The sequence below is a fragment of the Meriones unguiculatus genome, chromosome 10 (assembly GCF_030254825.1).
Source record: "Meriones unguiculatus strain TT.TT164.6M chromosome 10, Bangor_MerUng_6.1, whole genome shotgun sequence".
In the NCBI taxonomy this organism is placed as follows: domain Eukaryota; kingdom Metazoa; phylum Chordata; class Mammalia; order Rodentia; family Muridae; genus Meriones; species Meriones unguiculatus.
In genome coordinates this window covers 105205646-105233508 of record NC_083358.1, presented here as the reverse complement: position 1 = coordinate 105233508, position 27863 = coordinate 105205646, and the positions used below count along the sequence as shown (strand labels likewise).

At 41.9% G+C, this 27863-nt stretch overlaps 1 protein-coding gene across 1 annotated transcript in view; it reads left to right on the top strand.

Moving 5' to 3' along the window:
- Spag17 (sperm associated antigen 17) overlaps window positions 1-27863 on the top strand; it is a 203324-nt gene that overhangs the window by 9205 nt on the left and 166256 nt on the right. The window contains exons 2-3 of the mRNA XM_060392982.1: window positions 22032-22172; window positions 22702-22788. Of these exons, the coding sequence (XP_060248965.1) occupies window positions 22032-22172; window positions 22702-22788 (228 nt within the window). The remainder of the gene's footprint in view (window positions 1-22031; window positions 22173-22701; window positions 22789-27863) is intronic.

Genomic DNA, 27863 nt, shown 5'->3' with positions numbered 1-27863 from the left:
GGAATTGGAAGTCCCGCCCTATTCTATCTATTGCCCAGCTTTTTATTTGGCAAGGCAGAGAATAAATGGTGAGCAATTTTTACACAACCTTGAGACAAGAGATTCTTAGAATAAGCATTACAATGCCATGTCCATATTGAAACCAGACAGTGGAACAGAGAAATCAGCATTGGACTAACACAACGGTAAACTTTACACACTGTGCAATAACGTTATGCCAGCATTTTTCAGGTCATTGATTAAAAATGGAAAATAAAAAGCAACCAGGCTTCCCATACTGAAAAGTTAAAAAACAAAATTTGATAAATAAGAAATTTAAAAATATTAAAATTTTAAAAGTTAAAAACAACAAAATGTTTTTAGAGAAGCAGGAAGGAGGAAACAAAGTAAGAAATAAAAAAAAAAAACCTTAAGATCAAAAATATTGCTTGGCAGATGCTGAGCCTGATGGCCAACTGACAGGCAGAGTGAATGGAATTTTCTGTAAGAAGTGGGAAATAGCAAGAGCTGGAGAGGACAGGAACTCCACAAGGAGAGCAACAGAACAAGAAAATTTGAATACAGGGAACTTCCCAGAGAATCATACTCCAACCAAGGACTATTCATGGAGATAACCTAGAACCCCTGCACAGATGTAGCCCATGACATTTTAGTGTCCAAGTGGGTTACATAATGAATAAAGTGTAATTAATAATAATAATAAATCATTAAAAAAAAGAAGAAAAAATCTTGAACAAAATACTAACTTAAACCTCATACTAAGAAGGTTGACAGGTGAAAATCCATATATAGGTAATCTGACTTTATTACAGAGAACTATATGAATAACTTGGATTCAACTCTTTCTGAAAGAAACTGATGTTTTTGAATAACAGTGGATCTCTAAGATGTTTTGGATTGTGATGGACTTTCATGTGGTGATGTTGTCCTGAAAATAAGAATAATAAATGAGGAAAAGTAAAAAAATATATATATATATATTGCTTGGGCTAGAGAGGTAGCTCAGCTGTTAAAGGCTAGGCTCACAACCAATATATATATATATATATATATATATATATATATATATATATATTGCTCAAAAATAGAGAAGCTGTAAACAAAATTAAGTCATCAAAACAAAACGACTGCCTACAGATTGGGAAAGAATCTTCACCAACCCTTTATCTGACAGAGGACTCATATCCAGTATATATAAAGAACTAAAGAAGCTGAAAAGCAGCAAACCAAGTCATCCAATTAAAAAATGAGGAACAGAGCTAAAAAGAGAACTCTCTGTAGAGGGATATCGAATGGCAGAGAAACACTTAAAGAAATGCTCAACCTCATTATCCATTAGGGAAATGCAAATCAAAACGGCCCTGAGATTTCACCTTACACCCATCAGAATGGCCAAGATGAAAAACTCAAGTGACAGCACATGCTGGAGAGGATGTGGAGAAAGGGGAAACCTTCTCCACTGCTGGTGGGAGTGTAAACTTGTAAAACCCCTCTGGAAATCAATCTGGCGCTTTCTCAGACAACTAGGAATAGCGCTTCCTCAAGATCCAGCCATACCACTCCTAGGCATATATCCAGAAGAGGCTCAAGTACACAAAAAGGACATTTGCTCAACCATGTTTGTAGCAGCTTTATTTGTAATAGCCAGAAGCTGGAAACAGCCCAGATGTCCCTCAACTGAAGAATGGATGCAGAAATTGTGGTACATTTATACAATGGAGTATTACTCTGCAATGAAAAATAAGGAAATCATGAAATTTGCAGATAAATGGTGGGACCTGGAAAGGATCATCCTGAGTGAGCTATCCCAGAAGCAGAAAGACACACGCGGTATATACTCACTCATATAGACATATAACATAGGCTAAACCTACTAAAATCTGTACATCTAAAGAAACTAATCAAGAGAGAGGACTCTGACTAAAACGCTCAATCTCCATCCCGAAAGGCAAAGAGGATGGACATCAGAAGAAGAAAACAGGAAACAACCTAGGAACCTGCCACAGAAGGTCTCTGAAAGGCTCTGCCCTGCAGACTATCAAAGCAGATGCTGAGATTTATGGCCAACTGTTGGGCAGAGTGCAGGGAATCTTATGTAAGAAGTGGGAAATAGTAACATCTGGAGAGGACAGGAGCTCCACAAGGAGAGCAACAGAACCAGAAAATTTGAACACAGGGGTCTTCCCAGAGACTCATACTCCAACCAAGTACCAGGCATGGAGATAACCTAGAGCCCCTACACAGATGTAGCCCATGATAGTTTAATGTCCAAGTGGGTTACATAGCCATGGGAAGAGGGACTGCCTCTGACATAATCTGATTGGCCTGCTCTTTGATCACCTCCCCCTGAGGGGGGAGCAGCCTTACCAGGCCACAGAAGATGACAATGCAGCCACTCCTGATGTGACCTGATAGACTAAGATCAGAAGGAAGGAGAGGAGGACCTCCCCTATCAGTGGACTTGGGGAGGGGCATACGTCAAAAAAGGGGAGGGAGGGTGGGACCAGGAGAGGAGGAGGGAGGGAGTCAAATTGTCTCATTGACCTGTGGAGGGCCCCAAGGCAGCTCACTTTTTAACAATAGATTCTCTCTCAAACTGGCATCTCGTCACAACTTAGAAAAAAGAGATTTCTCTTAGAGTGAGACAATTTCACCAGTTGAACCACCTCCTAAGCTTGAAAAGGGGATTTCCACCTAACTGCTAGAGGAATCTCCATCTCATCAAAACCTGTAGATGGATTTGAGGCTCCTGTGGGCTTTGGGCTTGTCCTGGTGGTGGAACTACCAGCTTCCGTCTGGCCAGTGACCTGTAAAGCAGATGCTGTGTCTGACTTGCTTCTCTTCCCCCCGTGTTCTTTTCTTCCCCTGCTCTCTCACAGCATCCCCTCACTTTCTTCATGGAGACCTGAAGCTCTTCTGCAGTTTGTCTCCCTGGGTATGGTCCATCTGTTCCTATTCTCTCTCAACCTCAAGCTCACCCTGAGGCAGCTGCTAGTCACTGCAGAGGCCATCGCTTCTGTCATGGTTGATTTGATATGGATAATCTATTCATATTTCTTACTGGTGAAACTAAAGGCACTACAGTGTTTGTTAGATTGTTTTCTTAAATTAAGTCTCTACTTATTTCATCTTATGCATGTTTTGCACCTGGCCAACAGTTATACTGAAAGAAATATCCGAGGCATGCAGGTCTTCCACTGCATTTGCATCTTCAGCAACCTTTCAGCTGTGCACTGAACCTCCATCCTTCCTGTCCTCGCTCTAGCACCGTTTTTCATGGAACCCCACATAGAAATATTTTGTCTCTCTCTTTGACCCTGCCAATACAGAGTGGACTATGACAGGCATCCTTCACAGTGTCATCCTTCACAGGTGTCTCCACTGGCTAACAAACCGTCTTGCTACCTCTGGAACACCGAATTTTACCCGTTAGATCCATTTCAGGTGTGATTATAAGCAGTTGAGATTTTATCAGAGATGGTTTGTAAGTCACCGCTTTCATTCATGTTTCCAAAATGTTGCTTTGTCAAAGTTAATCCTGTCTAAATTTGCAGTGAGTCAATAAACGTACAGACGGCACTGTGGACGCTCAGTACAGAGCTGCTTTCCTGATGATACACGCTGACATAGGTGAAAAGTTCTGGTCATTTGTTTTAAAGTATTTTCCACTCACTTTATTGATATGTCTGTTTTCCAGTCACTTTGTTGATATGCCTTTTTCCAATCAGTTTATTAATATGCTTATTTTCTAATGACTTTATTGATAATGCTTGCTTTCTAATCACTTTATTGATATGCTTTGATTAAAAATGTATTTCAACTGATTTAATGAGGGACAGATTTTAAATGCCCTTTCAGTTTCCTTGGTCAGTAATTAGTTGCATGTTTGACTTACTGGAAAAATGAGCTTCAGAAAAACACAGCTTTGGCAGGATGAGGGGAGGAGCCAAAGGTTATGCTGATATCATTGCTGTCATTTTAGAAATACAAATTATTAAAAAAGAAATACAAATTATTGATGTCATAGTGATTTATATTTTCCAAGACAGGCTTTCACTGCGTAGCCCAGGCTAGCTTCAAACACATGATCCCCCTGCCTCAGCCTCTCAAGTGCTCTCATTACAGCAGTGTGCCACCATGCCAGGCCATTAAATGATCTTAGCAAAATGTAAGCACACACCTCAGTTGCCTGTGATTCTTATCATCTTGGATGTCCTAAGGAGTCAGGCTTATTTACCTGTTTGTGATACTTAAAATAATCAGAAGGATAATGGGATTTTTTTATTCTCTTTGTGGTGATCTAAGTATTTCATCAAGTATTTATACATCATACATACTAAAGACTATGTAACACAATGATTGAATTGCACAATAATCAGTAAAAAATAAAAATAAGCAAGTACAAAGCAGTACAACGAGCTCCTGAGTCTGGCTGAGACTGCATGGTACAGACTACTGTGGCTGCCTGCTAAGCCAGGGTGCAGACCACACACCATGGTCTTACTACCTTGAAACTTTGGTTATATGCTCAGAAGTCATCAATGGATGGAGACTAGCACCCAGAACCAAGCATGTCTTCAGACATACTCTAGCTCCCCACCTCATGTGTCTGGAAACCTAGATGGGCAGGGATGTCCAACTCCTTCCAAGTTCCAGAAGACCTGCGTACTTGGAAGCCAGTTACAGACAACCACAATAACCTCTCACGGAGTCAGCTTGTGCTCAGGAGCTTGTATCAGACCTCGCATTCTCAACTTACCACTAGCACCACTGCTTTTTCACCATTATCAATAGAATGCATTCAGTTGGCCACCAGCTCATATGTGTTCAGCGAGCATCTCTATTGTCTTCTCTTATCTCCCCTGTCTCTCTTCTTATGCGCCTACCTGGTTTGTCCATTTATAATATCCACATGGCAAGGTTCACCTCTGGGTCAATCTTAACGTTACTGACTTAGATCTCAGGAGCTTTTCCTTCTTCATCCCAGCCTTGCCATTCCCCCTCTTCCGTGAGATGCCTCCTCTCACTACAGCTGGACATTTCAGACCTGCAGCTGATGCTTGTTGGAGACAGACTATTTTTGAGCATACTATTCCTTCTCAGAGACTACTAGCTAATCTTATTGTCACTCTTGAATCCACAAACCAAGTACCATTCTACACATGAAACTATTGCTGACCTCCCACTTCAATAACCATTTTGTTGTGTTCCCACCACATCAATAAAGATCACAGGATGGCTGCCATACTTTCTTAAAGTTATTATGCAGGCTGTCCTCTTCCTTGACTGTGGGATTCTCATAGATAAGGACTGAATAATGTGATCCCTTAAATATGAGTTACCTTGTCTTAGATGGAGGAAGGAGAAAGCAAATACAGTGGTGCCTCAAAGTCATTTGTAAAAAAAACCAACCCCCTTGACTTGTATTCTCTCTTCTCTCCATTATTTTTTTCAAAGTAAAATAATATTACATGCTTATTTTTATAATATTGGTACATGTGTGAACCCCTATAATCTGCTATGAGGATAAAGAACACACAACATTCATTTGGGACCTGTATAAGATATAGATTCTCCATGCTCTTTTATAGATTTTTTTTCCATGCTTTCTTCTAGCAAATACCTACTACTGCTCTGAGAGTTAACACTGTTCTGTCTTCAGGCACTATACAAATTATTTACTTGTTCTTGAATGTTCCATAGCAAGCTGATACACACAATCTGTTCCCTTGTTCGTCACAAGGTCTTCATGCATACATCTGCATCAATAACTAGTGTATTCTTTTTCATACCTTATATAAATATGCCCTGAGTTTTTATATGCATTTTCTTCACCCGGACCTTGGGTTATCTCCAAGGTAGGAGGTTATATATAATATATGTTCAAGCTGCTCTTTGACTATATGCTCTCACCCCCCTTGAGCAGGTACTCAAGGTTAGAAATACTGTGTTGTAAGACAAGCCTATGTTTAACTTTAGTAACTACTACCTTACAAGTTTCTGAAGGAATTGTCCCAATCTGTTCTTGCTGGTAGTTGATGAGGTTGCAAGTCATCTGTCATTTGCCTTCAATTTTTTATTATTTATTTACTGTATGGTGTGTGTGTGTGTGTGTGTGTGTGTGTGTGTGTGTATGTTTGACATCCCTAGATGTCAGAGGACAACTTGGATTCTGTTCTAGAGCCATGTAAGTCCTTAGGATTCAACTCAGATCATCAGGATTGGCAGTAAGTGGCCTTAACTGCTGAGCCATCTCCCCCAACCCTCCATCATTCTTATCAGAATGTTTTCCACTGTCTCTATCCTAAAATTTTTTGAGTTGCTTCCTATCTTAGCTCCCTCTTTCTTCACTCTGTGACTTTTTCCAGATGTTCTAGCTCTTTCACTCGTGTCTAAAACGAAACCCAGCTTTCCAATTGTAGATTCTTTGGTTTTATAGGTGCAGAATGTTTGTCTTCTACTCCCCTTCCCACCCCCCCGCACACACCTTCTTCTGTACATGGCGAACAAAGACTCTTCACAGGGCTGAAGTCAGGCCTCTGGTGGAGGTGGGAAGTCATCACATATCGATGCATTTCCTGAGATTGACTTTCGAACCCCCACTGTGTTTTCCTCAGTGTACTCACTTAGGAAGCCCGTGGAACCATGGGCATATCTGCTTTCTCGAAGATTCAGGGTACCTCCTTGCCTTGCTCACCCATTCCATATTCATCATCTCATCATCACAGCTAATGACAAAAACAAGGCAATGTGAAAGAAAAGGAAGACCCTCTATCTCTCGGTTGGATCATGACTGCTGTGTGTCTCCTTGGTCAAGTCTCCATATCAAACTTTCCATCTGTAAAATGAAAAAGTGAGACAAAATGACAAGGAAAATAATCTCACAGCATGAAAGCATATAATTTTAGATCCCACTGTGTAGTCCATTTTCATATTCTTTGTGGCAGCTAATAAGTTCCATCATCCAAGGTCAGTTCCCAGAATTCCTACTGTTAACATGTCTCCATGCAGAGCCTGCCCCATTTAACCTCACCTTTGTCTCTAAGCCAGATCTTAACCATGACAAATCATTCTTCTACTTCCATGGAAACTCAATATTTTGGTAGGGAAACTTATAAAATGCTTTCTAAATGTTTAGATAAATTTTGTTTCCTGGTTTCCCTTGTCTTCAACACTCACCATCATTTTTGTGTGTTTTTCTTATTCATTTTCTGTTAAATATAATTATAATGTATGACCTGGGGTGGCACAGGCAATATAGCCATTTCTCACTCAGTACATACTGAATAGAAAAAGGAAAAGCAGCTCCCAAACTCTTGACTAAACTTATTCAGTTTAGCAATATCGAGTTCACCCGCCCCTGTGTTCCTGTCATATTTCAGATGCTGTTGCGTTCGTCACATCTCTCATTGCTGTGACAAATTGTCTGATGAAGGCAGTTTAAGGACAGGAGAGTTTTTATTGCCTCGGGAGTTTGAGGGTTTGGTCCACCATGGTGGGGGTGGTGCAGCAGTGAGAGCACCTCTGACTGTGCTGGCAGAAACATGAGGCCACTGGTCCCATCACGTCAAAGTCAGGAGGCAGAGAAGGCCGGTGCTCAGTGTGGTGCCCCATTTTTATTCAGTCTGGGACCTCAACCCATGGGATGGTGCTACCAATATCCAGAGTGTGTTGCCACTTCAGTTCAACCTCTCTGAAAACCCTCACAGGTATGCCCAGAGTTTGCCTTCCAGGTAATTCTAAATGTTGTCAGGTGGATAATCATACCAAGTAAGATTTTTTTTCTTTATTTATACTTGGTATTGTCACTATAGAGACAAAGTACCAAATAAAAATTTTTTTCGTCAAGAACATCTTATGAATTTGTCATTAACCTAAGAAAAAGTTAGTGGAAACAAGTTTAACAATGGCGATCACCCCAGAGAGGACAGGAACTCTACAAAGTGACCAACAAATCCAACAAATCTGGGCCCAGGGTGGTCTGCAGAGACTGATGTATTAACCAAGGACCACGCATGGAAAAGACCTAGACCCCAGGCTCAGATGTAGCCTACAGGCAACTCGGTCTTCGTGTGGGTTCCCTAGTATGGGGTGCAGGGGCTGTCTCTGATATGGACTCTGTTACCCAGTCTTTAATCACTTCCCCCTGCAGGGCGGCCTTGCCAGGCCACAGAGAAAGAGGATACAAGCAGTCCTGATGAGACTTGATAGGCAGGTTTAGATGGTAGGAGAAGAGTGCTCCCTCTTTTTGTGGTCTAGGGAAGATGGATCTGGGGGGAAGAGAGAAGGAGGGTGGGACTGGGAGGAGACTAGGGAGAGGGCTACAATGGGATATAAAGTAAATAAATTATAAAAAAATTTAAAAAACAATGTCGATCCCATCTAGACACTAAATGTTTTAATCATGTCTTTGAATTTTTGGTGATATGAAATCCAAATGAGAGGTGGAGCCTGGCTGTGGACTAGTTGATGTCAGCTTCAGTCAGCTGAGCCCATAAGCTCATCTTCCATGGCTCACCCTGTGGAGTCACCTTCACCTATCCAAAGATGGTATCACTCAAAGTTTGCCCCCAGCAACTTTGGCAGCACCACTTTCCTTGGCTTTATCTATCTATTGGCATCATTTCCAATTCTAATAATTCTTATAATCTTAGAATTATTCTTATAATTCATCCAAACTCATTTATAATGAGTTTGCTCTGCACTTTAGAATTCAGCTACCAGGAAAAGTTCTTTCATGCTATCTAAGTTTACAGAGTCAGTGAAATATTTCATCAAAATGAACAAGCAGCTAGGAATCAATTTTATTTGACATAATGGGCAACTATACTTGACATACTGTTTTAAATTAATCCAGTAGGAAAGCCTTCTTGGCTTAAACTGTAAAATGTGGAAGTTTGACATGGCTTCATTAAGTAATTAAGTTCAATTGAAAACACTATTTCTTTCCTTTTAAATTAATGTCCTGTTAACTACTTGACTATGTAGAAAGGAGAGGTCAGTAGGAAAAAGAAAAATGGAGAGTTACTGGCACCCAAATGTTACATCCAAAAACAAAGGCACACCTGGTTCTAACAGTCTGACCCCTGGTCCAGAAGCTCCATGCTCCTCAGGAACATGTTGGTCAGACATAGTCTGAATCCTAGATTCATTGAGTTAAAACAGGGGCCACAACTCAGACGATCTGTGCTTTGCTAAGCATGAATCTCATCAAGCTAAGCTTTCACTCACACACTAAGGGGCTGGGCACAATGTAACTGCTAAGTTCTTCATTGCTAGGGAGGAACGGGCAACGGTTTCAGTGAAAGGTGTGGTCACTGTGGGCTAGGGTGCTCAGGGGAAAAGTCACAAATGCAGCAGGTATTTCATCTGGGAGGAGGACATGCTAAAGAAAGAGACCAGGCTGAGCAAGGCTGAGAGCTGAGGAGACGTGTGGAAGGGCCTGGGAGGAGGAAAAAGAAGCATGAAAGTGATATAAGTCTATTTTAATTAAAATATGTGAAAACAGTAAGATAAAAAAGAAGGAATGGCGTCAATGGGGAGAGAAGTCATCGGTCACACACTCCAGAAAAAGGTGGGAAAGAAGCTCTGGTGACTAGAAAAAATACAAATTTGAGAAACTAAATTGAGCAGAGATCAACACACATGATTTTCTCTCTTTTTGAGTCAGGAGGTTTGTATTGTGCTGTCTGGGGCAAATGAGAGAAATAAAGGAGTCATTTTTAGGCACATTGGTTAGGAGATAATGAAACGTCATCAGAAGGGAAGTCTTTGCAGAAAGTCAAAAGTACAGACTAGCAACTGCTCCAAGTGCAGAGAAAGAGTGACTGTGCAGTGCTTGGCAGTCAACAGAACATATCTATCACCATACTGGGTAGCCAAGGCTCAGGGGCAGAGAGCCAGCAAAAGCCTGAGGTTGACAAGGACGGCGGCTGCAACCAGTCATCTGGACATGACGGGACTGCTGCACTCAGGAATGGACTGCACCTACAGCCATTTGCCCAAGACTGAAGCTGGCAACATTTGTTCATGAAAGGGTGAAGGGTTGTTGAGCCCCCTCCTCTTTCTGAAAGACTGTTGATACTCAATTCTGCTGAAAGAAAGGACACCACTTTCTTCAGTGGTGTAACCACTGTAAGTCGCCCGTGCTCCAGTAAATAACTTCCCATCCTACTCTTTGAGGCAAGTGTAACTAAAGACAGCAGATCTGACACACACACACACACACACACACACACACACATGCATGCACACACATACACACAAAATGAAAGCAGGTTGGGTGGAAAAAAAAAAGGAGATAACTTATTAAGGTTAAAAAGTGATAACATTCATTATATTTATGTATAAAATGATCAAAAAATTAAGTACAGTTTTGTACTTGGCACTATTGTAAATTTTATTACTTTAATTCTGATTGTTGTTGCTAGTAAATAAAAATGCCACTAACTTGAGCACGTTGATACCATATCCTGCAAACTAACTTTACCAAACTATTAAAGTACTGATTCCTTTTCTTGCAGATCATTAGATTGTATTGTCTATGAGTATAGACAGTTTTGTTCCTGTCTAGTTAAGAAGCTGTTTAATTCTTCTTATTCTTTGTTGCATGTACTTTGTTAAATAAAATTAGTGAGTGTGTAAAAAGTCCAGTCTAATATTGAAGGCAGAGATTTGGGAACTGCCAAGGCAGAAGTGACGGGGACTTCATGAGAGTGTCCATGAATAGTTCATCCAAGAGAAGAACAGAAGGTTGAGAATAGGATTCTGTGAGACACCCAATAGATATATGTTTGTAGGACAGGGGAAAAAAAGCCTAATGCTCAGAGAGGGAACCACCATGGCAATAGAGACAGAATAAAATAATTTGATGCCTCAAAGTCAGGCCAGAAAGAAGGGTGCAGATGGGAAGTTAAACATCTCACATAGGATAATGGGGCAATGTAATTATGCCCTGTAAGAAGGATGTGCTCACGAGTCATTTCAAGGATTCAGTTTCAGCCCAGTGCTTATGATGATGATGGTAGTGAGGGAAGGAAGCTGGTGTAAACAACGCTCTGGGCTTGAAGGACATTTGGGTTATCAGGTTGTGGGAGCTTCAGGAATAGACCATGTGGAAGGGTTGGCTGTGAAGAAATACATACCAGGGTGATGGGCTGTCACAGGAAGGCTGGAATTAGGCAAAGGCAGCAATGGATATGCACAATGGAATAAGTAGGAGTAAGGGATTGAAATCTGGAGAAGGGAGATAAGAACTGAAGCTAGAGAATGTCATCAACTCTGGTTTAAAAAAATAAGAGGGGATCAGAATCTCTCAACGCCCTCAAAGAAGTTATTGAGACTGGAGAAGACTGTGTTGGGATGAAAATATAAGAAGGGGAGGAGAGGAAGAACTTAAGCAGAGAAGCCTGGCTTGTTCTTCTCCTGACAACTTCAGTGAAGAAAGAAGACAGACCAGCAGCATGTGTGACTGAAGAAGTGTTTCCATTATTCTTGCGTGTGCCTGTGGGGCTTTTCCTAGCAAGCAGAGATAAAGGGGGTCTAGAAGTAGACCTGCCATCCACGCTACAGTGGTTCAGACACATCTTGTTCTTAGGAGACTGTGAGTCTTTTGAGAGCAAGACTTTCTTTTCTTTCCTTTTGCATGTGTGTGTGCATGTGTACTCATGTTCTTGTGTATATATGCATGTGGAGGCCTTGGTTGATGTCAATGTCACTTCAACGTCTATGATCATGTTCCACTTGATTTGATAACAGAGTCTTTTCTTAAGATTTCACCGCAGCTAATCTAACCATGCATCTTGTATCAAGGATGCTGCCTCTGCCTCCCAAGTGCTGGGATTACAAGCAGCTGCTACCTCTGTCCAGCCTGTGGGTGGGATCTGGGAATCTACACTCTGACCCTCCTGCTTGCACAGCAAATTCTTTTATCTACTGAGCTATCTCCCCAGCTCCAGGAGAGCAGAGACTGTCTCCCCAGTCCTTTTCCAAGTGTAGAATGATATATCAAGCATATTTATACCCTCATAAAAAAATGGTGTTTTAAAAGAAACACATGAAAACTGAGAACCATTTGTTCTTGTGACTATTCCTCTCATCACCTTCCCAGGAACAAACTAGTTTAAGTCCAGTGTATTTTCTCTCGGTCTGTGTCTGTTTGTGTTTTTTTTTTTTTTTTGTGGGGGGGGCACCCATACATCCACAAATAAAAGCTAGCAGCGCTCAAGATAGGATTCCACTAATGAGTAATAGTTATTCCGAGCCCCCCTAAGTTGGAGGTACTGTCCTAGACAGCAGAGGGTGCCAACGTGAACTGGGGCACAAACCTTCTCACACTACACTAGCCAGTCCTGTGGCTTGTTTTCGTTCAGCATTGTGTTTTGACTTCTATCCAAATAGAGGCATATGTATTCAGTTCATCAGCTCAGGTGTATCTTTGTTTCTGTGTGATTGTCTTCATATCTTTAATTTCTAAGATCATGTCACACAAGTGCTCTCCTGAAAAATACTATTAGTGAATAAATGAGCATGAGTAATGCAATAACCAAAAGGGTAGCTTCGTGCACTGATTTCTAGGTATGAAATATTTGAACCTGGAACAACTTTTCACCCTTCAGAGTCTGGGGTACCTTAGATTACTCACTCTATCTCAGAGCTCATCTCAGTGTTAATCATTCCTCAGCAAGTCTTAGTAGAGTTAATGAATGAATGAATGACTCTCTGATGGAAGCATTATTATTTTTCATAGGTCAAGTTTTGAGTATTCAAGTATTTTTCCAAAACCCTGTGGTTGGAATCAGGACTAACAGTGGGGGTTTCTGATATACCTTCTAGTGTTCTTTTTATTATACCATTGAAAGAGCTATTGTAAGAAGTCTACGAGAGAACCAATAGAAGAGGAATAATTTTTATGAGTTCCTACCCTGATATATCCAATTAATGGAGCCCATGTACCTGTGTAATTGGAGAAGATTAACAACCATAAGCAGATCTAGGGCTTGAGATTTATCATAACCATTGACTGGCTCTATTTTGTTGCATGGGCTATGAATGAGGCTCATGTTGTAAAGATGTGTGAGTTATGAGGGTGTGAGGATAAAGGAATGAGCCAGAAGCAGTTTCAGTGATTGGAACTGCTCCAGCTAAGGCCACAGGTGACCTTCTGATTGCCCTGCTTGTGCGTTTTCCACTCCTCTGGCTTCAGCCCTTCCTTCCCCTCGTGCCCTCCTCTACTTCTTTTAATCTGTCTCCTAGGAAATCCTTAGGAAAATCATAGGGGATAAAAAAAAAAGATAGTTGGCCCAAACCCTGAAAAACTCTCAAGCACTGTTGGAAGAAAGAGCTCAAGGATTTTTTTGGGGGGGCACCCATACATCCTGCCACCCACCACTCCGAGCTGCCCTCCACCAAGACTGATTGACCTGGACTAAAGAAAAGTCTGCCTTTTGACTCCCTTCTTCAAACCCTGGATTCCAACCAGCTGAGAGGTACAGCACAGCTCTGAAGGGGACCAGAGGAGCCCATGTCCCCTGATGAGGTGGCCAGACAAAGGATGAGACTAAGCCGCCTCCACACTGGAATATAGGTATGGCTTGCTTCCTTGCAAACCACCGTCTTAGGTACGTTCGCGTAATCTCTGTGGTTTCTTAAATCAACCACATTTAGTAGGGGTTGTTGAACCAAACCATTAGCTAGTTCTTGTTGAAAACTAAAAACCAGTTCCATGACCTCTTTATTGCCCAAGGTAGGTCCTTATAATACCTTTTCTTGTATGTCCACAGGGAGTTGTTGGAGACACCCCATCAGTTCCCATTTCTGTGATAAAAACCCAGCCTTCCAGAAGATCTGGAACTTCCAGATCACCCTTGGCCCTTCTCCCTCACAGTATAATCTGAAGACCATACCTTTAGAGCTACAAACAGAATGCATAAATAGGCAAAGAATTTTGCCCTGGTCAGAAAACAGTGGAGACTGCACTGCAGTTTTGTCTTCAAAATGCTGTCCTCTGTTGGATATTTGATTGAATTCAGTACAACAGGCTCCACTTTGTGGCCAGAATAGTCTTGGACCCTTGTGTTTGTTAGAAGTAGCCTGGGGTAGTGTGTCTTCATTCAGACAGATGCAGGATTTAAACATGATCAATATTCTTGTAGCAAATCATGTATGGGCGTACTTATACTAACTGCAAGAACATGGATTTTTCCACAGCCATTAACTAAGTAGCAGCTAGGAAGCCATTATGGGTCATCAAGGAGAATGCCATTCTGCTTCCTCTGGGTTGCCCTAATGGAAAGGCAGACTATGACATGAAGCTTAGTGGATATATGAAATTTAGACTGAGCGAGGAGTCTGCACATGCGAAGAAAAGGGCTACAGAGCATACAATTGCATCTTGGAAATCTGTCTTAAGTTTTAATGTGGAAGGTAGTCACTTAACCTTGAAGGGATCTGAGGGAAGGAGAAGAAGGCCCAGTGTCTGAGGAAGGGGTTGATGAAAGAGCATGGTTTTTAATATGTGATGATGAAAAGAGACCCCCTTTCTTTGGGGTGAGTCCCTGATTCCAATTTTACATTTGTGGAGCAATTAGCAGGACTCCGCTCAGCTCTCCTCGGGCTCCTCTGCTAGAAGAATGTCTCTGATATGTAATATTTGTTGTTTGAAAAGCCAAAGAAGCTTGTTGTTTCTTTGTTTCTTTTTTTTTTAAGTCTGCCTTACTTTTTATGTTCTGAAATTCACTTTGGACCTCAGATTTTGCTCCAAGCAATAAAACTGGTTGGAGTACACTAACATAATGGAGCTGTAATTGTAGCCAACTGGTGGGGGTGGGGAGATAGTTAAGGTGTGTCGTGGTTTCTGTGGTTTCTCTGCAGAGTAGAATTCCCTGCAAAGCTTTTCCATGTGGTGTTTTAATAGCTGCCTTAAAACTCTCTGATGCATGGAGCAAAACTGGGTTAGGCTCATGTGCTACATTGCAGGGATGGGCCAAGAGCTCTCTGAAAAATGAAACAAACAAACAAACAAAACAAAACCAACAACCAAACAGCCTAAGCCAGAGGCTAAATTGTCCAAAGAAGATCCTAGGGACATATCCAAATTTAGAATCACAGACGCAAGCGTCTCCTCTAGCCCAGATTTGCAGAACATTTTTTGGGAGGCTAGGCTCCTTGTAAACACTGATCTATCTTTTCCTTTTGTTCAGTTCTTGACAACTTGCAAAATGATGCTACATACATTTGTTCTTTAGAGCCCCATACCTTCCTTTGAAGGCTGTGTTATTATACTTTTTTGTTTTTTTCTTAATGAGGAAACAGAGCCTTAAAATTAGCACAAGGCCATTTGGGCAAGAGACTGCAAGGCAGAATTGGACACCACTTGAAGAGCATGCCCTTCCCGGTAGCACTTCCCTAATTTTAGTCTAACATTTATGAAGACAAGAGAAACCAGCCAGCCACCCAGTGCACGCACGGTACTGTTATTTGTAGGAGGCTGAGTTCTCGTCACCAGGAATCAGATGTTCACATCTGATTGGAGACGTCAAAGGAGCACACTCTTTCTCTAATTCACATCTCAGTGACTCGGGAGCCCAATTCCTTCCACAGTGCCAAGAGCAGCTGATAGAACAGCACACACCCAGTCAGCCTTTTCATACCAAGCATGTGTGAAAGCTCTCTTTAGTGTGTGGTTTTGGCTGCTGAGTTCAAGGAGCATTTATGGAAAGCAGTTATGTGGTAAGTGCATGGATGAATAGGAAGAAGCCTGGTTGGCATGCTCTAGATCCCATTGCACTGCAGAAAAGGCCACCATTGGCAAGACACCCTTTGAACAAATCTCTGAATTCTTGGGAATCTTATTTTAATATGTGGGAACCCTGAAGAGGAAAAATAAAGTGGTCCAGGCAATAGAGACATGGGGTTTATTTACTTATCTGATTAGCAAATCAACCCTTAAGACCCTGAGTCTAATAGGTAGTAAACTTCATTACACCTTGAAGGGGCAGCAGAGCCAGAATTCAGCCCCCGGCAAAAAACTTCACTCCCTTTCCTTTTGTCCTTAAGAACTAGCCCTGAATGGACATCTGCGTTTTATATCTGCAGCCACAAAAATTAACCAGCTTAATGTGTGCTATTCCATGGCAAACGACAGGCCCATTTGCACTTTTGAAGCATGGAAGCAGATCTCACTTGTAGTGAGGAGTTCGCTGGGGACATTTCTTCAGCGTGGCTGCCCGGGCACTCACTGCCTCCAAGTGCACTCATCCACAGCTTGAAGCAGTCTCACTTACCTCTGAAGCGTAGGTTTGTTTCGTGTTGTGTTGTGGTTGTGGCATTTCTGAGAGTTCACATCATTACAAACTGACAGAAAGGTACCTCCTGGCAGAGTCTGATGTTCTCTCCCACAATTCTCCAAATGAGCATACCTTTAGTACTCTAGATACTTTGTGTGTATGCCTCTCTTCCACAGAAACAAATTGTTTTAGAGTCATCTCAGCTTCATTATTTTCTGGCGTGCTGCTGGAAAATGACTGATAGCCTGCTTCCGGGTAGGAATACCATGGTATGTAGCATTCGCCGACTGAAACGCTACCTCTGGGGCAGGCACAAAGTCCTTGAAACTGGACAGAGCTGAAGAGAGTGGTGACCAATGGTTCCCATACAGCCCTAGATAGAGATCATAGACTAACATAAGTGGGAATTGGTGCTGCTGCTGAGGCAGGCTTAGGCCATTCAGCTCCCGCCTGGATTCCGGACCTGGACAACCAGTGTGATGCTCTGTTTCCTTGGGACATGCTCTTTCTGCTGCACCTTTACATCCTTCCACTATTACTAAAGCTTGTAGAATTTCACCTCATAGAACTTGTGGCCTATCTGTAGCAGGCTAAGGGAAGAGGGGCCACAACATCATTTTGATGAGAGTCAGGAAAGAGAAGAAAGAAGGAAAGAGAGGGCTGGTGGTTTTGTAGTTAGTGTTGTTTGTAAGTCCTTAGTAGCCTACTTCCTCTTGCATCAGGTCCGTACCTGAGTCTCTCTCAGGAAATGTTTTAGCAGTTCCCAAATCCTTGTAACTGACCCCTGGTAGGACTCATGCTAGATCAGATCCAATGTGTTCTGCTCTTGGGGACTGAAGGACTGCAGAAGGGGTGCCCCACAGCTTCCTGATGCGCTCGCTGCTTTCTCACACTTTATGATGCCAAGAGTCAAAGTCCGCTGTGTGTCCAAGTGTGTCCCCTGCCTTTACAGAGAGAGCCTGACTCTATTTCCTGTTCACAACAGGCTCCACAAGGGCACTAGTATATTTGTGTGTGTGTGTGTGTGTGTGTGTGATAATTTCTGCCTAGTTGTGAAAATAAGACAGTCATATGCTCTGATCCCTAAATAAGGTTCCTTATTGCAGTATACACTAATATACCAAAGTAAGTTTTATGAGAAATTAAGAAGGCTATATAATTAGAGGAGGATATACAGTGAACACCTGCCTCATAAGAGAGTCATGTAAATTCATGTCATGGTCATTAATGTTGTACTTGTTTATTGCATGGCCTATGTTTATTGTTGAACCTTATCTTTAAACCTTTTAACCTTATCTGAGTTTACAGTTAAAAATTCCTTCTTAGTGTCCAAGTGGGTTCCCTAATAATGGGATCAAGGACTGTCTCTGACATGAAAAAGCCATGCAGCCGGTCCTGATGAGACCTGATAGGCTAGGGTCAGATGGAAGGGGAGGAGGACCTCTCCTATCAGTGGGCTGGGGGAGGGGCATGGGAGGAGAAGAGGGAGGGAGGTTTTGATTGGGAGGAGATGGGGCTACAGCTGAGATACAAAATGAATAAACTGTAATTAATAAAAAAAAATAAATTTAAAAAAATTCCTTCTTAACAGATACAACTGTGTAGCTGCCAGTTTGAGGTAATGAAAATATTTCTTCTCCTGGCCAAAAGCCCACACTAACACTGCCCTGCTGATGGAGAGCCAAGCCTTCTTTTGAAAGGAAAAAAAAAAAAAAAACTAGCTTGAGAAAGATGTTCCCAAACCCCTGTCCATTTGGTGGTAAATCTACATGACAGAAAGGTTTCCTTCCAGCTGAGTTTTGATCTGTTGTATTAAACGGCTCTCGGCAAAACCCAACTTCTTCAGTGCTGCAGTACTTGAGAATTTTATACATCTTTTTCTAATGAAGGTTCTCTGGTCAGTTCTGGGTAGAGGCCCAGCCAGACCTTCTCCCAGAAGTGCTATGGAAGGCCATCAAGAGACCACTCCAGTGTATTCCCCAAATCAGCCGTCTGCCTCTGCTAACAGAAGGAAGCAATCACAGCCCCACCATCTAGAGGCTGTGTCTTGCTCGCTAGCGAGAAACTTGTTATAATCATATTAGAATATGGAATGCCTAGTAAAACTTAGAGAATTTTTAATATATGAAAGAAAAATAATTCTTACTCAACCCCCATCTCTGTGAGACTAGAGGCTTTGTGGCCAGGCCCCCTGCATGTACCGAATGCTTTCTTGCCTTAGGAGACTACAAGTAAGTGTTTGGGTTGAGACGCCCTCCTGCCAGGCTTCAAATTAGGTAAGACTGGTTAAGCAAATAGAAGGTAATGGATTGTGTCCATACATGACTCCATTGCACCTTTGACTAACTTTATCAAGAGTTCCTGGGACAGGACTCTAAATTACCTGTGTATAATATATGTCTCCAGGTAGCAGAGAGTTATCTTCATTGTCAAAGTGTTAGGGAATGCCAGCATAAAAAGCCTCCTCCCTCACCACCGAATGTATATATTCAGCTTTTATTTCTCAGCTTCTGTTAAGTACACTCAAACTTCCTGAACTGTCTTGAACTCACCCTTGGATAGGAATACTACTGCACTCAAAGTGTTCTCACTTGGCTGTGACGTTACACTGCCATCTCCCTCTCTCATGGTCAGTGTTCATTCTCACGAAACCAAATTTCTCTGGCTTCCTTTCCTGTGAACTTAAATTTAAGGACGATGTTTAACTGTATGTTGAAGTAGAATGTAAATGGAGTTTTTTAAATAGTATTTTACCAAATCATATTTGTGTTCTTTTCCTTTTTTAAAAAAAAAAAAAAGAAAAAAAACATCTTATTTCTAAACCAGTTGTTGTTTGTAGAAGTTTGGAACCTGCAGGTTTCCTGAATGCTAACAGAAAGATCCAGAAGTCTATTTTCGGAGCCTCCTTTCCTTAGGTCCCCTCCCCGCTTCTTTCATCCAGGAGTGCTGCATTTCCTAGCATCCCGCTGCCCCCTGCTGCAGCCAGGAGTTTGTGCAGCCTTCCCCACAGGCGTCCTCACAAGCTTAGCTCTGAGGACAGCCTTTATGGATCCTGCTTTACACAACAGACCCAATCCGGAAGCAGGTGTTTAAGGACCAGAGTGTGGGTGCAAAGATGGGCCAGCCGTAGCTTGATTTCTCAGACCCTATCAAATGGGGAGACTGTCCCTGCTCCAGCTTAGGTAAACTGTCTCATTGTGACATCAGAGGTACCACAAGTTTCGACATGTTAGACCGTGGATTGGAAAAATGGACTTGTTTGTTTTGAAAGAACCCTAGAGCAACGAAAACAGAACACTTGGCTTCTGAAGAGGGAAACTCGGGAGATTTCCTTAACCTCTCATCCTCTGTAAAATACCATTTAGAAAAAAGAAAATGTGATTTACAATGTTTTAAGGGTTGAATGTAAGCTATTTCTAAAGACCCTATACACTTTTACAAGTACTATAAATCTCCATCAGCTAGTAATTTATGATAGATGGTAACATGTCATTCTGACCCTGGTGATGCACCCTCAGATGGCCCTGAACCAATCACAGATTTGCCAGCTCTCTGTGTAATCCTCATGGGCCAAAATGGTCTTAATCAAAGCATTGAACTCCTGGACCTCTCTTTCTACACACGGTGTACCACTGTGCCTACTTCCCTGAGTTACTTAGGGGTTCCGAGGGGTAGCACCTGCCTGGCACACGGCAGATCCACAGCAATTGTTTGTTCCTCCTCTGCTTCCCCCCTCTTTCCTCTTGTCTGGAATGGTCAACATCTGCCTTTGACAGCGGATCCTGATGGATGGGTAGGTGTTGGGCTGCAGCACCCTCTTTTGGAATTGGAATTGTCTTGAAAAGAGCCGACAAACTTTTGTCACCAGTAGCCTTCAAATATTGGCAAAGAAACTTGCAGGGAGAAGAGGGAAGTGGGGAGCGGTTTTCAGTGTTGGAGCGTCCGTGTACCGCCCACCCGGAGAACAAGGAACACTTCTCTGTGAGAATGGAAGAGACTTTCCTAGATGTAGCTTTGCTGGGAGGGGTGGAGACAGCATCCAGCCCAAGGAAGCTCACCTCGTGGCAATGAAATTCTTTCCTAATTGGTTAAAATATCATACTTATTTTTTTAAAACCAGAACATTAAAAAAAAATTACACCCTTTCTATATCAAATTAACATCCAGAAAGAACATCTTAAAGGCAATAGCAGTGATTAAAACGTAGCCATGCCTACCTGCAGGTTGGCAAATGCTAATGCGTAAGTAACACAAACATCTTTCTGTTTGCACAAGAGGCTTTTATTCCTGATAGCACTGGACCCTGGGTGGATCTTGTTATACAGTAAGTTCCCATGGAGAAACATGGCTTTGATGAAGAAAGATAGCTCCTATTCGATGGTAAGAAAGAATGGAGCCTGTGTCTCTCCTCCCACCTCGATTCTGCTTCTGGCATCAGCTGACCATGAAAAGAGCAGAGTCTAGAGAGAGCCGCACAAAACTACACACGTCACAAAAAAAAAAAAAAAAAACCTGCGTGAGGTTTTCCAGTCTTCTAAGACATTATCTTAGCATCTGCCAAGAGCAGGCTTTACTCCGTCGATGTCAGGCCTCTAGCGGTACCTAGAGCAAGCTCAACCTTTTCCTGCTGCTGCACCCCTTTAGTAAACTTCCATGTGTTGTGGTGACCCCCCCAACCATAGAATTACTTTTGTTACTACTTCGTAACTGTAATTTTGCAACTCTTATGAACTGTAATACAAATACCTGTGCTTTCCAAAAGTCTTAGGTGACCCCTGTGAAAGGTCATCTGACCCCCCAAAGATGTCAAGGGGCTGCACTCCACAACTTGAGAACCAGGGAGCAAGAGGGTAGCTGAGATTCTGGTGTGCGCTAGTGAGATCATGTGGCTGGGTGCCCTTCCTTGCAGTCCTCTTTCCTCCCTAGCGTCTTTGTTCTGCATGTTTGCCCACCTCCCCAGGGACTGTTTTTGTTCAGAAACAGAAGACAGCCTCCCTGCAAACATGAAGAGGCGGTGAGGGGCGGGGTAAGCACACGGAGTTCCACCCAGGCTCCCAGGGAAATACCTTTTCCCACAGAAACTATAACACACGGAGATAAAGGAATTGCTGGACGAGATCCTCATCTTTAGTAACTCCTTTCTTTAAATTGTTTGAGATGAAATTCCCGGTCCAAGTATATAAGATGCTTTAGCCGTTTTCCTAGACACAGGAAGAGTTCTTCTGTGAATTGTTAGTCACATTCCTCTTTCCAGAAAAAGGAGAAGGTTTGTGCTGGTTCCCACTAGCAAATCATTCAGTGTCACCCACCACATAGCAACTACTGCTTGACTTTCTTATAAAACTAGCGCTATTCAGAATCAGAGAAAGACCCAGGAAATAAAAAAATGGTTACCGTTTTGAGACTGTATTTTAATGTAAATTTGTGGTACATGAGTAGAAAACAGCCAGTTAATATATTTTTTTAATTTTTTGGCGGGTGGTCAACATTATACTGGGATAAATCTACCCTTCAGAAACCATTTCCCTGGTCTCGCAAGAAAACAGGTTTCAGTCAAGTTGCATGAAATTTGGCACAATACTGCCGCCTTATGGCTGCTTTGATCAAAAACTCTCATGTACTCCAAGGTCAACCCTGTCCTTAAAGTAAAGTAAGGAAAGAATCCTGGTTTTCAGTAAGAGCCTTTGACACAAAACTACCCAGTGAAGAACATTTAGCAACCAATTGTGTCTGCTCTCATAACAGAACGATTGGAAGGCCTCCATCGCTTTTGTGGTTGGGAACCAGATTGAGGATGAGCTTCTCATTCAAGCTCTCACCCTGGCTGTCCAAGTCCCTCAGCGCAGATTCTTCAGCATCGTGTCATGGAAAGACATCCTCCAGCAGGTACCCTTCCCTCCGTGCCTCAGCACCCCCAGTCATCCTTCCTTAGCACTGTGGACTCGAATTTTAGAAGATGCAACAATGATCCATTATTTGTGACGGATTACTTTAAATAAACACACCCTGAGAATCTGTTTAAAATGTTTAATCTGGAAGGACTAGCCTTTTCATTAATGTAGTCCATTTAAACTTCGTTCCACTGACAAAGCTTTCTGCAGCTATTCCAAGCACAGCACGAAGTTCTCCAAGGAATTATTTCCTTTAAGGTTAGATAATAACAAAAAGTAGACTAAATAAGGGAAGCATGTGACCAATTGAATGGCTCAAGTCAGAGGGTGCTGACGCTACAGAGAAGAGCTGGGGACAGGCGTGAGGTGCCCCCAGCCTGCCCACAGGTTAGAAACACCTCGTCCGCTTTCTTGCAACGTTCCCTAGTGGCTTCATTTAAATCCCTAACTTATTTGAAAGTTTCACAGATCTACATGTTCCTTAAGGAAATCTTTCATTATAAGTTAATCCAACTTTCTTGCAGATCAATGAAATATATGCGATTGTTTCAAGTGCTCCAGTCAAAAGGGGGAAAAAGTCCTCAAATCTCAATTTACCATTATATTATGAGGTGAGTGACTGTGTCTGTCAACAAGATTTTTGTAATGCTCCGTCAGCAATAACAACTGGAGTCCAGTATGATACTTTTACTTTCTTTAATTCAAACTTTTAAAGTAAATTCTCACTTCCATTGAGTTTATTTGTTCCTTAGAGTGGACGCATACGCACACACCTTTAAGAATAGACTTACCTGGACTATTTACACTATCATTGTCCCCAGTTAAAGAGCATGACTCATGAGCAGTTATATACCAAAACATTGGTGTACACCTTTCCAGGATAACTGCTGAACTTGGCATCCAAGGGAGCCATTATTAGTGTTAGATCCTTGAAAGAAACAAGAAAGAGTTTCTTGTCCACGAAAGAGCCACAGCCGGAATGGTTTTTCATCAGCCCATGAATTTTGTGCACAATTTTACATCTCACTTTAATCGATGTAAAACTTGTGATATTCCTCAGATTACTGGCACATACCAGGCACATTCCATTGCTAACAGGTGCTTGATACAAAAGCCCAGCCTGTGTGGCTATGGAAAAGGTTTACAACTCAGCCTCAGTGCAAAAGGATTTCTTCCCACTCTACCTCATTAATACGTAACTTGGGGCTTGCAAGCGATAATAAAAGTTTAGTGATTATTCACAATATTGCTTATACTTTATTATGCACTATTTTACAGCTATGCAGACCAAAAACATGAAGATTTAAGGACTTTTAAAGAACAGCGTGTTTGCACTTTATTTTGTTGGTGACTAATGAAGTTGCTGTTGTTTGTTTGTTCGTTTGTTTGTTTTTTTAATGTCCTGGGTCTTGCATGATTTAGTGTGCCTGACCTCTGCAGTATGCCTAAGTATTATCTGAACAAGTTTCATTGTGGCTATTGATCGTTGACAGTACTGCAAATGTCTTGGCGTTAATTCTTGCTATCTACCACTCTCAACGTTTCAGCACACTCACCTTACTAGCACAGTCAAATTACATTCCTCCTATCATTTCTTACAATGTTCTGAATGTGTGCATGCCACTTGAAAGAGTATGTGATACCTGGATTTAAAATAGTGAATTGTTTTGTTTTTTTTTTTTTTTTTTTTTCTTCTGAAGTGGTCATGAAAATCCATGTCCAAGCCTCAGGCCTGGGATCAATTAGGGCCCCAAAGGATTCTTTCTTCTTCAAAGATACTCAGTAAAACACAGAGATGATAACAGGGAAGTTTTGACGTTTAATCTGGATGGGCATTTCGGCTTGGATGTGGGATAGCACAGTGCTACAAATCTAGAGTGCAGTTAGAAAGCCATCCCTCTCCAACATGTGTTGGGACTCTTGGTTGCATATTCTTCACTCGGGAGATCCCTCTCACATCTGGCTCTCCCACATTCTTCCACTGGAGCATTTGGGGCAATAAGCCTCCCACACTCACTTTTCTGAATGGTTCCAGAAGGAAAAAGGGAGGCAGGGTGGAGCACCACAGAGATCAGGCCTTGGAGGCACCAGAAATTCATTACTATCTATCACTAGAACAAGAATGAGAAAGACCATAAGGCAAGCTCAGGCTCCTGGTCAGCACTGACCTAGGGCAGGTCACATCTGGAGGAGAGACAGCCTTTGCCCATCTCCCTCCCTCCCCATGGAGGGCCTGTTCAGTGAGGCCCTCACCTGATTCCTCCTCTAATGGGAGCCGAAGGAGATCATCCATGCCTGCGAGGAGCATGGAGAGGTAGCTAGTCGTCGTCTGGGGCCTCTGGACAGTTGAACCAAGTGGACGGCCTGCTCATGTTTCTGTTTGCATGGTCTGCAGCAAGTAGGAAACCTCCGCAGACAAGCTTCTTAGAGCATGATTAGGAAAGTCTTACATTTTCTCTTTCAAGAAAACCTGGGCATTTGGGAGATGGATAGTATAACAAAGTAGCTTGGCCTTGGAGGAGTTCAAGAGCCTTGTTTCCCTTTAGGTCTCCATTTTGGATTAAGCGCTCAAGTATACCAAAAAGGCAATGAACGTAGCTGCATACTCTTTCCTACTTGTATGATACTCCTGTTGACCTTAAACCAGACCTTCATCTTTCACGCTTTAAACAGACTTAAGCTGCTTGGCTTCCTAGTTTTTTAGCTTGAGGCTGATTAGTAGCCACCAGTTAAAGCGAGACCGCCCCCACCACACTGAAGTTTATCCATGAGTAAGTAGTAAAACAGGGTCAGTACCATATTACATGTTTCCAATGGAGACTTGAAATGTCTGGGCTAGCAAAGCCCACATTCCTGAGTGATATGCTCAAGGTTTCGTTTGAATGGCTTGGCATTGTGTACACACAGACTCATTTGAAATTGTGTAATTTCCCCCTGAAACTTTAGCATTGCATCTAGCCATGATACTGTATACACAAGCATCTTTATTTACAAACCGTAGTTCTTTGAAAGGCCACTTAGATTTCTGCTATTGTAATTACTCCAGAGGTATCACTGTAATTCATTTGCTCATTCACTTTCTTGTTTTGAAAACCATGGTTGTTTTTTGTTGTTGTTGTTGTTGTTTTTTTTTCTCTCTCTCTCTCTCCCGGGAACCACTCCAAGCACATCTATGAATGGGGAGATAATAGTCTTCAGCATGTATAGTATCAGAAGGGCTAGCTATTATTTACTGTTATTACAACTCATTCGATTGGAGACAATCCTATGTACTGACCGTAGCTGCATTTCCACATCCAGTGACACTTAGAAGTATGGACTTGCATGAAAGTGGATTAACAGACATTACATACTGATAGGTTTTGCCAAATACTAACATATGTACTATTGTACAAGCATTTTCTGTACAGTGCATAAAGGGTAGAAATATTGATATTGTGAAGACTTGGATCTTGAAAAGCATTGGGATTAGAGACAAAATAAATAGTAAACATACAACATACGAACATAGATTAGCATACAGTAGGTATTCAGCAAATACTCCTTAAAAGGGTAAATAACACATGCAGAAAATAGCCAGTGGTGTCCTAAAGGGACAGGGAAGTGTCTGGAGAACTAAAGGAAAATGAGATTAACATTAGCTGCACCATAGGGGAGGAGCCAAAGAAGTTCTGAGGAGGCAATGGCATCTGGAGAGAAAGAATAAAGGGCTTGGACATTTTGATCTTTATAAGAACACAACAAAAACTAATCACATCCAAATCTAAAAAGATTTCATACACAGGGAAATAATGTTAGGAAGTCCACTAGCTAGAAGATTTGAAATTAGAGATTGAAATAACTTTGATTGTGCCACAGGTAAATACATGGCTTCAAGTTGGGTCATTTTACCATGAACTCAACACTCTTTCATTAGTCTCAGTGCTGACTAACATGGGAGATCCTGACATTCAAATATACAGAGGGGCATTTTAGTAAAAGAGCACATAAAACAGCCACAGGAGTTAGAGAGATCTCTAAATGTGAGAGAAGTCTCGGCGAATATGGGAGGAGTCCCAAAGAATGCTGGAAGAAGTCTCAGTGAATGTGGGAAAAGTTTCCACAAACGTGAGAAAAGTCTTAACGAATGTGGAATAAGTCTACATGAATGTTACAGAAATCTTAATGATTGTGCACTAAATTTGTATTTCCATAGTACAATAAACACTAGATAGAAAATGATAAATCCTGGATGTAGTACCGTAAACCTAAAGAGATGGAAATCTATAAGAAATTTTAAGTGCTGGGGAGATGACTCAAGAGTCAAGAGTGCCAACTGCTCTGTAAGAGAAGCTGGGTCCAGTTCTCAGCACCCTCACAGCTCTTCACGCCATCTGTAACTGTGCTTCCAGGAGATCTGAAGCCCTCATCTGACTTTCGTGGGGACTAGGCATATTCACGGTGCACATATATACATCCAGGCAAAACACCCATATACAGGAGAAAGGAACGGAGGGGGGAGGGAGAGAAGGAAGGAGAAGAGAAAGAAAGAAAAAAAAAGAATTTTAATACTGAAAAAATACATTCTTTAGATTCCAACTGAACTTGCATTTACTTAGTTTATACATCCAGATCTTTTACCAGATCTTTTATGTTCTTCTGTGCTTTATGACCCAAGTGACTTTTTCCTTTGCAAATATACCAAGTAATGACTATAAATTAGAAGGAGGCCATTACCAATCATTCAAAACCAACTAAAATGTCTTAAGAACGGAGGCCTGTATGTGCCTTAAGTCTCAAGGTTCTTAGGCATGCAAATCTATGCACAGGAGGTGAACATCTTAGTCTGGAAGACAAAACTGGAGTGAGACAGAGGTTTCTTCCACAGTGTGTTTGAACTCAGGAGTCTCCCATCCCAGATGCCTTAGGCTCCACACCACGCAAGCCTTCACTCTGTAATGGAAGCCACCTCTGCTGCCCAGCTAGACATGAGCTTCCAGCAACGTGCGGGCTGAGTTTGGAATGACTATCTGAGGTTTCATTAGAAAAGACATAGTACAAAAACAAAAAGTAAGAACTTCATTAAAAATTGTCTATAAAGGGGAGGGTAATGCCTACTTGGTGACTCAGTTGTCAATTTCTATACAATAAAAAACAGGCATAATCCTAAAGACTGTGTGACGCACTGCAATTTTGTGCCTACAAGTGAATATTAATTTTTCTCATCAGTAAAAAAAAAATTACTTTTTAACAATTAGGGTGTTTTTGTTTTTCAACACAGGGTTTCTTTGTGTAGCCCTGGATGCCCTGTAAAACTCACTCTGTAAACTAGGCTGGCCTCAAACTCTGGGATTAAAGGCGTGTGCCACCACACCCAGCACAATTAGTTTGTTGTTGTTGTTGTTGTATTGCATTATTAGCTAAAATATTTTATGGGTTTTTCTAAGTCATAACTTGAAAAAAAAATGGCATTAGTTTTGAAAATAATATACCAAGTGCTCTCTAAGAAGAGGTGAGAAGAGCCAGGTGTGGTGGTGCAAGCCTGTAATCCCAGCACCCGGGGAGGCAGAGGCAGGCAGATCTTTGTGAGTTTGAGGCCAACCTGGTCTACAAAGAGAGACCAGGCCAGCCAAGGCTATACAGAGAAACCCTATCTCTAAAACTCAAGAAGAAGAGGGGGAGGAAGAGTGGTTAGGACTAGCTGGTG